This window comes from Mustela erminea, chromosome 17 (assembly GCF_009829155.1).
Source record: "Mustela erminea isolate mMusErm1 chromosome 17, mMusErm1.Pri, whole genome shotgun sequence".
Classification (NCBI taxonomy): Eukaryota; Metazoa; Chordata; class Mammalia; order Carnivora; family Mustelidae; genus Mustela; species Mustela erminea.
Window position 1 is genome coordinate 22,087,160 of NC_045630.1, and position 14,239 is coordinate 22,101,398.

Genomic DNA, 14,239 nt, shown 5'->3' on the forward strand with positions numbered 1-14,239 from the left:
TAACAGTTTTTTCTCCATGGGATTGTCATGCAGAATAAAAATAACATTTACAATATGGTGATGAGTATAAAAGATAACAAATATATGTAGAAAATAAATGTAAACCAAAAAAAGTATTGCTGGGAATTATCAATTCAGACCCAGCCTATTTTCACTTTTTATTGGGGCATAATTTACATTCATCAAAATCCACATGGTTATATGGACCATTCAATGAGTTTTTAGGACTGATATACCTACATCACTCAGACCACTCGACTTCTGCAGAAAGCTTTGCTATTATTCATCTTCCCAGGTGATCCTTGCTACTCCCTCTTCCCTCAACCATGATTCTTGATTACTTTCCTTCTAGATAGTTCCTTACAGAACTTTATATAACTGCAGTCACACAGTATATATTCTTTTTGCCTTTATTTCCCCCTCTACATGTTTTTCAGATTCACCTGTGTTATTGACTGTATCAGCAGTTCATTACTTTTTACTGATGAATAGCATTCCACTGTGTAGAGATACTGCCATGTACTTCTCTTCTCTTGTTGATGGAAATTGGCCCTGTTTTCAGTTTGGGGTATTATGAATCAGGCGGCTGTGGGCATCCCTGTGCAAGTCTTTTGTGCACATTTATATTCATTCTCTTAGGTAAATAGCTAGAAGTGGAATTGCTAGATCATAGGGTCCATTTGTGTTTATGTAAAACTTCCAGATTGGTTTCCTACTGGCTATGTTTTACACTCTCATCAGTAACTATAAGAGTCTCATTTATTCCAGTATTTGCGAACATGTGGTACTGTCGATCTCCAGGACCGATAATACTTACTGGTTCTATTTCCCCGTCTTTCTCCATCTCTCGCTTATTTACAAAATTAAGAAGGAAAGTAAGGGAACATCAGGAGTTCAGTTTTACAAATAAGAAAGAGATGGGGACAGATGTTTTAAGGGATTGTGGAGGCTAGGATGTCTGAAATCTGCAAGGCAGACCAGCAGGGTGGAAATTCAGATAGGAGTTGATGTCAAGTCTAAATTCCTCAGGGCGGCAGGCTGGAAACTCAAGTAGAGCTCCTACATTGCAGTCTTAAGGAGAATTCTCTTTGGGAGAATGTCAGTCTTTGCTTCTTAAGGCTTTCAGCTGATTGAGTGAGGTTCACCATAGTATGGGGAATGATATGCTTTACTCAAAGTCTACAGATATCAGTGTTAATGACATTTAAATATTCTTTCACAGCAGCATCTAGACTGGCGTTTGACCAAATGGGCACCATATCTTAGCCAGGCTGACATATAAAATGAACCATTACAGGGCGCCTGGGTGGCTCAGTCCTTAAGCATGTGCCTTCAGCTCAGATCAAGATCTCAGACTCCTGGGATGACACCCCACATCGGGCTCCCTGCTCAGCAAAGAGCCTGCTTCTCCCTCTCCCACTTTCCCCGCTGTGTTCCTTCTCTTCATGTCTCTCTCTGTCAAATAAATAAAGATCTTTTAAAAGATAAAAATTAAAATTAAATTTAAAAAAAATTGTGGCACCTGGATGGTTCAGTGGGTTAAAGCCTTTGCCTTCAGCTTGGGTCATGATCCCAGGGTACTAGGATCAAGCCCACATCGGGCTCTTTGCTCAGCAGGGAGCCTGCTTCCTCCTCTCTCTGCCTGCCTCTACTTGTGATCTCTGTCAAATAAATAAATAAAAATCTTAAAAAAATAAAATAAAATAAAATAAAGTAATAAAATTAACCATTACAGTTAATCTTTTAAATTTTAATGAATCTAATAGGTGTCTAGTAGTATCTCACTGTAGTTTTAATTTTCATGTCCCTGATGACTAATGATGTTGAATGTATTTTCTTTTATATATATATATATATATTTTTTAAAGATTTTATTTATTTATTTGACACAGAGAGAGAGATCACAAGTAGGCAGAGAGGCAGGCAGAGAGAGAGGGGGAAGCAGGCTCCCTGCTGAGCAGAGAGCCCGATGCGGGGCTTGATCCCAGGCCCCTGAGATCATGACCTGAGCCAAAGGCAGAGGTTTAACCCACTGAGCCACCCAGGCACCCCCGTATTTTCATGTACTTATTGGATATTCACATGTCAGTAAGTTTCTGTTTTTATCTTTTGCTTATTCTTACTAAGTTATTATTTTTACTATTTAGAGTTATTTATACGTTCTATATTCCAGTCCTTGTTAGATGTGTGCGTTATGACTATTTTCTGAGTCTATTCATTTTCCTAGCATCGTCTTTTGATGAGAAACTTTTCTTGTTTTATGAAGTAAACCATTAATCTTTTTATCTTTTAGGGTTAGTACTTGATGGATCTTAAACTCTTTGCCTACTATGGAAGATATTATTCCATAATTGTTTCTGAAAGCTTTATAGTTTTCATCTGTGAATAATCTTGAATTAATTTGTGTGTGTTGTGAGGTACAATTGAGTTTCCTTCTATTCATGTAGATGTTCAATTTTCTCAGACCATTTGTTGAAAAGACTTTTGATGGGACACCTGGGTGGCTCCATGGGTTAAAGCCTCTGCCCTCAGCCCAGGTCATGATCCCAGGGTCCTGGGATCAAGTACTGCATCAGGCTCTCTGCTCTGCGGGGAGCCTGCTTCCCCCTCACTGCCTCTCTGCCTACTTGTGATCTCTGTCTGTCAAATAAATAAATAAAATCTTTAAAACAAAAAGAAAAGAAAAGACTTTGGGGGGTTTATTTATTAAATTGCATTGCCACCATTGTCACCTACACAACTGTCAGACTGATTTAGAATCTCCATCCTAATTCTAAATTTTTTGGAGAGAGAATTTTATTTTCCCTGCTTGGTTGGATGTCCACTTAAGGACAGTCAATTGTGGCAGTTTGGATAAGTGCCAAGGAAATCAAATGATACAAAAGTGGCCTATAAACCTGTTCTTATCACCAAGAGCGATGTCTCTTCCTTTTTTCTTTTTTTTTTTTTTACTTTTTACTTTGAAATAACTGTAAATTCACAGGAAGTTGCAAAGAAATGTAGGGGGAGTACCATGCAACCTTCAGACCACCTCCTCTGATGTTAACATCTTACATTATAGTTATATATATAGTCATCATAGAATAGGTAACTTTAAGAGACTGCCTTTTTTTTCACTAAGCATAACTCACTTGAGTTCTATCCAAGTTTTTCATGTATGATTAGTTGTATTTGTTTTACTGCATAGTACTCCATGGTTTGGATATACCACAGTTTGCTACAGTTTGTTTAACTATTAACCTTTTGAAGAATATTTGAATTATTTCTAGTTTTTTGCTATTATGAATAAAGTTGCTAGGAAGCTTCATATAGAGATTTTTATGTGAATATAGGTTATTTTTCTGGGATACATACCCAAGAGTACAATGCTAGATTGTATCATGTAGGAGGTGAAATAAAGTTAAAAATCCAAAGATTTCCATGCCCTAATCTCTAGACCATGTGAATATGTTGCCTTTCATGGTACAGGGGACTTTGTATATGTGAAAAAAATTTTTGGATCTTGAGGGAAGGAGATTTTCCTGGATTATCTTCATGGGCCCAACGTAATAAAAAGGGTCCTTATGGGAGAGAGGCAAGAGGATCAGAGTCAGAGATATTAGAAGATGCTACCCTGTGAGCTTTGAAGGTAAAAAAATGGACCATGAGCCAAGTAATGCAGGTAGCCTCTAGAAGCTAGAAAAGGCAAAAGACAGATTCTCCCCTAGAGCTTCCAAAGAAACACAGCCCTACTGACACTTTGATTTTAACTCATAAGATCTATTTCTTACTTCTGAACCTCCAGGACTATAGATAATAAATTTGTGTTGTTTGAATCCATTAAGTTTGTTGTAATTTGTCATAGCATCAATAGAAAACTAATGCACATGGTAAGAGAGTTTTTAGTTTTAGAAGAAACTGCTGAACTATTTCTCCAGAGTGGGTATCTCTGTCTTCTAAGATCTTACTCTTCCTTTAAGAATCACCACATATTGGGGTACCTGGGTGGTTCAGTGGGTTAAGCCTCTGCTTTCGGCTCAGGTCATGATCTCAGAGTCCTGGGGTTTAGCCCCGCATGGGGCTCTCTGCTCAGAGGGGAGCCTGCTTCCTCCTCTCTCTCTTGCCTGCCTCTCCACCGACTTGTGATCTCTGTCTGTCAAATAAATAAATAAAATTTAAAAATAAATAAATAAAACAAATTAGAAATAAGAATCACCACATATTCTTCTTCTTTCATGAGTCTTATGCTTATTCACTTATTGAATATTTTATTTTATTATTTTTTTTATTTAAAGATTTTTATTATTTATTTGACAAAGAGAGATCACAAGTCGGCAGAGAGAGAGAGGAGGAAGCATGCTCTCTGCTGAGCAGAGAGCCTGATGCAGGACTCGATCCCAGGACCCTGAGATCATGACCTGAGCCGAAGGCAGTGGCTCAACCCACTGAGCCACCCAGGCGCTTGACTTATTGAATATTTTATAATGCCTTTTAAGTACCACTGTTCTGAGACCAGTGAATAATGCAAACAAGGCATGAAATTCTACAGATAATAAATAAACATACAAATCAAGGTAATAACAGAAATAAATGCCATAAAGAAGATGAAAGAGCTTTCGTAGTTGGCATTAGTTTACGTGGTTGGAGAAGGCCTGAGAGGGAAAATTTGAGCCAGGCTTTGGCTGTTGAAAAGGATCCAGCCATGTGGAAATCTAAAGAAGGATCATTTGAAACAGGGGCAACAGCTTGAGAATCCCTGCTGGTGAGCAAGCAATGGAGCTTGCTGGAGCACAGTGAGCAAGGGCAGGAAATTATGGTGAATGAGGTCAGATAGGCAGGGGACTGATCACTGAGACACACTATGATAGGATAAGGAGTTTAGGTTTGTCCATTGCATAATAGGACGCTATCAGAAGATTTCAAACCAGAGAGGAACATTATCTGATGTATGGTTGAAAATGACCACTCTCATCATCATAAGGAGAATGGTTTGGAATGAGGCAAGAACAGAAGGAAAGCCAATTGAGAGGTAATTGCATCAACTAGGTTGGTATATTAGAGAAAAGGTGACAGGTGCAGAATTTGTTTGTGGATTATAGTCAAAACTGCTGTGTGATTGACCATGAGCATGAAGAAAAGAGGGGATTCTGCTTGAGAACAAGGAGATGGTGGTGTCCTTAACTTTGGATGATTATGATTTTGGGTATGTGGTATGAAGTGGGCAAAGTTGGTAAGATAAGCCATTTAAGTTTATGCATTTGAGTGGGTAAGTTGTCAATGAGATTGTTCTGGTGAAATAAGTTTGGGAGTGATAATGTTTCAATATATGAGCTTGGATGGGATTCACCTGGAAGAGGGCAGATAAAAAGGTGGATGAAGACACTTCAATTTATAGATACAATGGAGGATGAAGAGATTTTTTTTTTTTAAAATCTCAGTAATAGCACTGCATGAAGACCAGGAGAGTTTCAAACCAAGAACCAAGAAAAAAAAAAAATCTTTAAGGGGGCGCCTGGGTGGCTCAGTGGGTTAAGGCCTCTGCCTTTGGCTCAGGTCATGATCCCAGGACCCTGGGATCGAGCCCCGCGTCGGACTCTCTGCTCTGCAGGGAGCCTGCTTCCTCCCCTCTCTCTCTGCCTGCCTCTCTGCCTACTTGTGATTTCTCTCTGTCAAATAAATAAAATCTTAAAAAAAAAATCTTTCAGTAAAAAACTATAGACGTTTGTGCTGAACGCTACTAAGAAGTCAAACAGATTAGGAGGATGGCTGAAACAAACTTGTGCCAGTTAAGTATAATGGAGGGACAGTAGATAAGGAATGAAGGCATGATTTTAAGGAAATGAGATAAATGGGGTGATGAAAAGTAAAGAGGTCAGTCAATCAGTAGGCTCAATGAAACCAGAATTACATGTTTAAATGTGAGTACTAAGATAGGTGAATTAGAAGGTAAGTCAAGAAGATGCTTGAAATCAAGATTTTGGTTTAATAGTATAGCAACTGATAAGATCAAGATATGTAGACAGTCATAGGAAATACCGAAGAAGCCATCACAGGAATGAAAGCCAAGGAAGAGAAAAGCCACAAGGATGTTAAATAGGTGGTCCTGGTAGATAATGCTACTACCAAAATATCATCATTAGGAGGACAATGGAAGCCCTTGAGGCAGGTACCAATGGTTTGCCCAGTTCTTTGAACTTGTAATTTTGTACTTCCTTAGGCCTTTATCTTATTCTTTGCCTTTTGTATGCTTGGGGTTTTTTTTCTTTCTTCCAGGTTAGCCAATGAAAACAAGTTTGTTGCTATCTCCTATAGCACAAAGCACACATTTTCCAATAGTGTTGCAGTGAACAAAGGACAGCTTCTTCCTCTAAGAAACCTCTCTGACTGAGGAAGAACTTCTTCATTCATGGAGTCAGGTCCAGAACAGATAGAAGACAAGGGTATACATATAGTGCTTTAGAGAAATCATACATCATAGGACAAAAACATATGGAAACAGTCAAAATTTATTTTAGAAGGGATTTTTTTCCATTCTTAAATAGTATAAAAATAAACAGGCATTTGTTTCGACACTTACATACGTAAATTTAAATACACATTTGTCTGAGGCACCAAACCTTTCATTTTCATATTACATTCCAAATTCCCAGGTTCAGTCAGCAGGATGATGTTAAGGTTTTTTGTTTTTTTTTAATCAGTGAAGTCAAAAGCTTTTTATATGAGCCCTTCTAATATTGACTATTTCTTACTTAACTATAAACTTTTTAAACATAAAATCTTAAAAATTCCCCTGAGTTATTTCCTTTAATGAAATTTCATTTTCTTCTACCTAAAAGACATGTTTTTTCTTTTACAAATACTGATGTTATCTGTAATCAGTGCTTGATTTAAAAATATTAAAACCAAAAAAATATTAAAACCCATAGTGCCCTGCACATGTCCCCTCAATAAGTTATAGCTGAATGAATTAATGAAGGATCCATAGGTCCTTCAAAAATGTGTAAGAGGTCAGTCTTATAGTATATCCAGACTAATGAGACACAGTGGTCTCTCTGGGCTGGTATATAGATAAATCTTCTATATATCAATTTCAACTTTCTGTATTTCAGTATACCAGACTTGGGTTCCTGAAAATTTATTCAAAAATCTTAATAATTTATCTTATAGTTTATATATTAATTCAGAGTTAATCTCAAAGATCTACTGATTCTCACACAATGCAAAAGAAAAAAAAAATCAATGATTTCAGCTTAAACCTAGTTTATAATGTCCTAACAAAACATAAATAATAATACTCAATAAATTAAGTAGTATACAGTACCAGCAAATGTCAGCTGACAATGAGATGTGGAAAAGAAACATTATCTTCCCAGAAACTATTCAGGATTTGTTTGTTTTGCTTTTAAATAGGAAAGGACATTCATTAGAACAGAAATACAACTTTCTTTCATCAACAACTCTCTACAGTTCTTTGTAAGGCCATTAGTCTCATTGTAGGCTTCTTCTGCTTCACAGAGTTTGAAGTGATAAAGTTCTCTGCCTTTCATATAAAATGCCTCTGTGTAGAGGCCTTTAAGGGTTGTGTGTTGTTTTGTTTTTTATTTTTCATTCCTCTTAAGAGGAGCTAACTTACTAGTAGTCCTGAGCTGAGGTTTTCTGAAAACTTCTGCAAGTTCAGATAAGAAAGTACAGAGTCCAAACAAAGAAAGATGTACTCAGATCTTTAAAACCAAGAAAACAAAAAAGTAAACTGATCAGAAGAGAGTTTCTCCCAGCACGGTGGCTAACAGAAGAAAAGAAACAGTGTGCAGGTAGTTGCTTCTAATGCTTCCTGGAAGATACACTAGAAATCCCGACAGTACGGAAAAACACTTGCAGCATTTTGCCATCTTGGAACAGAGTTTAAATGTCTGAACACCTTTGCTTTTGTTCTTATTATAAATATAAACTGAAATTCAAGTAAAAGGATGTCAAACTCACTTACAAAACAATGACAACTGTTTTCCCCTTTAACCTGAAGACATCTTTAAAGTCGTGACATGAAAATTTCACAAGTATGACCCCTTTCTCCTTAACAGAAGATGTTAAGTAACATAGGAGTTTAACATAAATATTAAATAATTAAGTTAAAAGAAATCGTCCATATAAATAAATAAATATGATTAACAGGCTTCTACAGTTCGGTGGACCGTTCTTTTAGCAGGACTGTGGGATTGATGTCATCTAGTCCGGAGTGTGAAGAGCTTGCATTAATAGTGACTGTTTTGGTGAGCTGGGGGTCTTGAACACTGAATGCAGTAAAAGGACAGCCCTTCACGTTATTGCAGATGAGAGACTGAATGGAGGCAGTGTTGATGATTTTAAAGCCTACTTCTCCACCGAAAGTACTAGGCTTCCAGTAGTCAGGCGAACAGATGGGATTACCCATAAGTCCTTTCAAGGAGAATGGTGCTCCCATTTCTACCATGGTCTCACCAAAGATGGCATCTGGACGAGGCTTTTCTACCAGGAGGGCTGGATACAGCTCCATGGCATCAATATCTCCATAAAGGGCCTCTAACCCCGCAGCCATTTCCTTCTCTCCTATGAAGGTGACAAAGACAGATATACAACCAATGTAAAAGGTTTTACCAAAAAAAAAAAAAAAAAAGTTTTAACCCTTGACTCAACTCCCTTTCAACTTCTCTGTTGTTTCCATTTGACCCTTGATTCTTCATAAAAAACCTCTCTCTCTCACCTGTAAGTTCCTCGAAAGACGCGTAGGGCTTCAGCCGAAAGCGTTTGCGGTACTCATTCAGAGACTGGTACTTCATCTGTCTGCTCTGGTCAATTGAGGCCTTTGCTACTTGTTGTACTGCAGCTGGAACATTTCTACCACCCGCAACCTGCGGAAAATAAATCGTATAACACCATTTTTAGTCATCTTGATGATGATTTCTACTTTAAAAGCACTCATTCCCTGGGTGGGGTACAGAGGACTGACGTTCCCAGCTGAGACCTAAACTATCCAAGTTAGAAAGATTTATCTCTATCATCTACAGATTAGGTATTTTTAAGCCGTGACTACCTATCGCTATTTGATAGCCAGAGACTACCAGTTTATAGACTTTTTTTTCATGTTTAGACTTTTCAAAAAAAAAAATAGTAGACTTCTATTTTCAAGAGAAATGACTAGCAAAATATTACTCTTTCAGTAAGTTTAAGAAAAATCATTTTGATGGTGGAAATTCTAGTGACTGAGTAGTCCTTTGTTTTGTTTTTCAGTAACAAGGCTTACCCTGCCAGCAATTTGCCTGCTGAAGGATTCCACAAACTGGGTAAGCCCATGTTCCAGCAGTATAGAGTTGTTGTAGACAAACTGTTGGAAATTGTACTCCTGGTCATCTATTTGCAAGGTGTCAGGCAGAAGGGGATGCCAGTGGTAGAGCGTGTTAAACTCAGCAGCAATACGGTTTTGGTACTGGAATTGTTGGTTGAAAAGCAGCTCTGGGTCAAACTTCAGCTTGAAGTGATAGCCACTCAAGTGCTGTACATAGTCTTCAATCACAATCTTAATGGTTTCTCCTATGTACACAAAATAAAGACATTTAGAGCATTCATTCTCTGATTACCAACTTTCACGCAACTGAAATGCAGTTTTGTGAATCCGCTATTCCCTCACTTCTATTGTGTCCCTTAAACTATCAACACAAAAGGTATTTATATTATCAATCCTGCTCAAGGATTGAATTTAATAGGGAGCATGTGATTTTGCCTTCAGCACGTTCTCCCAGAATTAGTTAAAACATATCAAAGGTAGCAAGTTCATTTTCTCTGAGGAGGAGAGTTGCATTTAAATGATTTTCTCCTCTTGCTTACCTATCAATATGAGCCGGCTCGTCTGGAACAGACGCTCATCATCCCACTCTGGGTGCTCCTGTTTCAGCACATCACATACTCTGTTATGTTCCCGCAGCCAGATCGTGGCATACATCATCAGACCAGGCACCAGCCCGAAGACTTCCTGGCCCACAGCAAACCGCAGGTGTTCAGGAACATGGGGTGGGTAGATCATCTCCACCTGAGTATCTTTGACTGTGGGAGGATACACCTCTCCATCAATTACCTGAAGAACAATGGCAACCAAAATGTTAAATTTTAGTCAGCAGAAGTTTCTAAATACAGTTAAGTCATGAGTCATAACTAATTCTTAAGATTCAAATAGAACGAACCTGGTATTTCATTTTTCCATCCTTGAAGAGGCGCAATTTATGTTGTCTATCCAAAGTTTCCCCATAAACATGGTTTAAGTCCACCTAGAAAAGATGGAAAAACTTTAATTTGTTGCTGCTGAAGTTTGTATAACGTGTCTATAATTTACCATTAAATAATTTGATAAAACACTTTTCTCAAAGCCAAAAAATACTTAGTTTATCCACTGATACTACAAACCTATGTCTCTTGTGTTGAAAGGTATTTAGTGTTAAGTATGTAATATGCTTCACTATAGCTATATGATATTTCTTTTAATAAGCATCAGAAAATATATTACTGATCTAAAATTCTTACTGGCAAATTGAAACTGTCACTTAACTACAAGGGATAAGAATGCTGCAAAAATCTCTTAATATTTAAAGCATCATAATCAGAGTACAAATATGTTTTAAGACACCACTTTTTGCAGTGCCAAGATTTTAAAATAAAAATATAAGAGCCAAATTACAAATATTATGCCTATATGCATGTGTGTGTGCATGTGTATTTTTAACTAAACCAGTGAATCAAAAATGGAAATTCCATTAAGGTTTTTATAGACAGAGTATTTAAGAAGAGGGTAAACTTGGTGTAGCAAAAATATATACACACAGCACTCAGTTATTTTTGCTATAATTTCACTTTAACTTACCCCATGGCCCAGTCCTTTGGTGAAACCTGGCCCTCGCTTATGATCTGTCTTGAAAAATTGATGGGTGAAGTGCTGGGCAAAGAATGCAAACATCATATTTGTGCCCTGGGGATCAGGAATGAACTTTCTTCTTAGAAGAAATTTTTCCACAATCTCTTTAGAATCAGGAAGCTCTTTCTTGCCTGAAAAATGAGAAAGCTAAGATAAGAATTCATTAACAAATCCAAGGAAGTATCTATTTCCTAAGGGGCCTTCCTCACCTACAGAAGAAAAGAATTACAACATAAATTAAAGTTCTAAGATATGGGGAAACACATTCTTATTGAATTAATTTTACCTTGGTATCTATTTTATTTAACTAGTATTAATTTGGTTTTAATGAAACAATTTGAAAACAGTAAAGACATTAAACCAAAATGTCCATTCACTTTCATGAATAGTTGATAAGATACACTTTTCAAGAAAAAAATCTGAGATATCCTTAAAAGAGCAAACAATGGGGCGCCTGGGTGGCTCAGTGGGTTAAAGCCTCTGCCTTCGGCTCAGGCCATGATCTCAGGGTCCTGGGATCGAGCCCCGCATCGGGCTCTCTGCTCCGCAGGGAGCCTGCTTCCTCCTCTCTCTCTGCTTGCCTCTCTATGCTACTTGTGATCTCTGTCTGTCAAATGAATAAATAAAATCTTTAAAAAAAAAGAGCAAACAATATGCTTTTATTAACAAATAAATGATAGTTCAGGGCTGAATTTTCTAGGTAACAATCCAATCCCTACTGCAATGAATACATCTCTGACCGCCTCCGGACACTTACCTTTCACACCCATGGGTGTTGGACAGTCATCCGCCACAGGGGGAAGAGCTCTGGTATAGTAGGAGAGATTAGAAAAGGCTTCCCAGCTTTTATAGCCATAGTCCACATTGTAAGTTGGTGGACTCTCAATGAAATGTGACCTGGCTGAAATTTAAGGAAAAAAATTTGTTTTATTTGTGCCCACATCGATGTTCCTTTTAATTGTAAAATGTACAAAGTGGCAGGAGAGATGGACTTTAATTTCAACAAAGACAACCCACTGTAGAACAGTTACACTGAAGTCCAACTGCCACTTGTACTTAAAAAGAAATCAGGAAAAATGATTCACTAAAATGCATGTTTAATGAAGTATATATACTTTTACATAAAACATGATCTAGCCATCTTGATTTTTCAAATAATCATCCACCTACCACTTAAGAGGCCTATGAAGGAAAGTTTGGGCAAGACACATGCTTTAGTAATAATTTTCTTGCTGACCCAAATCCAGATTAACCAGATTATTTTACTAGGTGCAATCCTGTGGTCCACGACATTGAATAAACTGGACCACACTTCCTTCACGGATTGGCAGAGTAGTGAATTTATAAGAGGTATACAAGATTTAAGTAGAATTGTGATTGTGAGACAGAATTTTGTAAACTGAATGGGACTGAGATGTATTTTGAGCCATTAAGACAGAAGGCAAACTAAAAAGGTATTTTGACAAGGTTGAAAAGAGATTTCGGGATTAGGCTCAATAATCAAGTTTTATAAAGAACAATTTTCTTTGAGGAAACTGAAAACCTTAGAGACTTGTACTTACATGTCAACACGTATCTCATAATTACATTTCGCAGGAAGGGAATGTTATTGACAATGTTCCAGACTCCCTTGAAGTGGGTAAGTATGTAGTGCACTGTATTCGGAGTGGGTTTCAGGAGTAATTTTACTCTTGTCAGAAATTCAGCTGCAGAAAGAGGGAAAAAAAGAAAAAAGAAAGATTAGCAGGACCCATTTTAAGATACTAGAGTGTAAAGTGATAATTGCATGTATCCCCAGTCCAAATAAGGGCACCCAAAGCACACTTACGTGTTGAACAGTTTTCACCATAGAATCCTGTTCGAGAGCAGTCACACATATACTGGTCAAATCCTATACTCATACATACACCTTGGTTTTGACATGGGTTGGAACAGCAAGGATTCACTACAATAAAAGTAAGGACAGTAAGTAAGTTATTCTCTACCTTCTTAATCTTGATATATACATTTAATTGTTTTACATAGTATGGGTCAACTTTACGTAAATAAATTCAAGAAATATACAGGTAATCATGGGAAAACAATTTTAACCTGTGGCACCGAATAATTTACAAAGGAAATACCAACTTTGTATTCTAAATAAGGGTAACAATATTCAACCAGGGAAGTGATGATGCTAAGTTTTTCCTTTAGAAACTTTTTAGATGTTCAAATCAGCATTTTCGAAGAGCTCAAAGTAGTAGCATTTTTGTAACTAAAGTGGACATATCTAATACATTAATCAAATTTAGGGGAAATTTCGGGGTAAAAACAGCTTACCGTTAAAATATTTTGCTCATCTTAAAAAACAAAACAAAACAAAACTAACAAAAAACACCTGGGCTTTCCTGAGTCGTGAAAGCACTAGAGTATTTAAAACAATGGCTCCCATTCCTGAACAGTAGGCACCCCACACAAACATTTATTATTTCACATATATTATTGATCGATCCTGTCTTATCAGATGACAATCTGCAAATTAGTATCACTGTCCCTATTTAGCAGATGAGAAAAGTAGCGCACACCGCTAAGGTAACCGGCTCGGGATGATCAGAGCTGGTGGCAAAGCTGGGGCGTCCACCCAGTTCTTTTGGACTCTAATGGTCCAAACTCTCTACCAAGTCAAACATCGTCTCCTTTCCCGGACTGTTCAAAGTACCGGGAGGATCCGGGAGCTCAGCGGAATCTTAGCGGCAATTACCGAGCCAAGGAGTCCCCGCTGCGGGGCGCCAGGTACCCACCTGCACCGCAGAGCGCCAGGGCGGCGCAGAGCAGCAGGGCGCCGGCAAGCATCGCGGCGGCAGCGGGCGGAGCGCGGGCGGAGCGCGGGCTGGCGGAGGCGTTGCCGTACTTGGGCTCCGGGCTGCAGAGCGGAAGCAGGCGCTGGGCGAAGTCACCGGCGAAATGCTGACACTCGCTGCAAGTTGTTTGACAACTGGAAGCTAACGGCGAGAACCTTCCTTTTATGCGTAAAAACTAAGCCCACGTGACGGCATGACTGTTTCTTTCCGCCTCTTTAAAACTCTACCCCCCTCCACAACGCTCCCCTCTCCCCCCCGTCTATTTAAATAATTGCGTAAGACCGGGTGAAGGCTGGATTTTTTACCCACGCAAATGAGAAAATCGGAAACCTGGGAAGTAGCCCTCGGCTTCCCCAAGGCGGGTGCAAAGCGAAGTCGCCTCCCCCACCCCCGCCCCGCTGCGATCTGGTTCTCCTCCCCCAGTCCCTCAGCTCCGGAGTGCGATTTGCTCCAGATTCCCCTTCTCCCTGTCTTTTGACCCGGA

The 14,239-nt window shown here is 38.5% G+C and overlaps 1 protein-coding gene across 1 annotated transcript; it reads right to left on the minus strand.

Annotated features, from left to right (window-relative positions):
- Positions 1–6,662: 6,662 nt before the first annotated feature.
- Positions 6,663–13,907, minus strand: PTGS2 (prostaglandin-endoperoxide synthase 2). The gene is made up of 10 exons (XM_032318833.1): positions 13,696–13,907; positions 12,744–12,860; positions 12,478–12,621; positions 11,673–11,816; positions 10,865–11,046; positions 10,191–10,274; positions 9,838–10,084; positions 9,257–9,543; positions 8,717–8,864; positions 6,663–8,562 (listed from the first exon to the last, which is right to left on the minus strand). Exons 1-10 carry the CDS (start codon positions 13,745–13,747, stop codon positions 8,153–8,155), a joined length of 1,815 nt encoding a protein of 604 aa, XP_032174724.1. The 5' UTR covers positions 13,748–13,907; the 3' UTR covers positions 6,663–8,152.
- Positions 13,908–14,239: the final 332 nt, after the last annotated feature.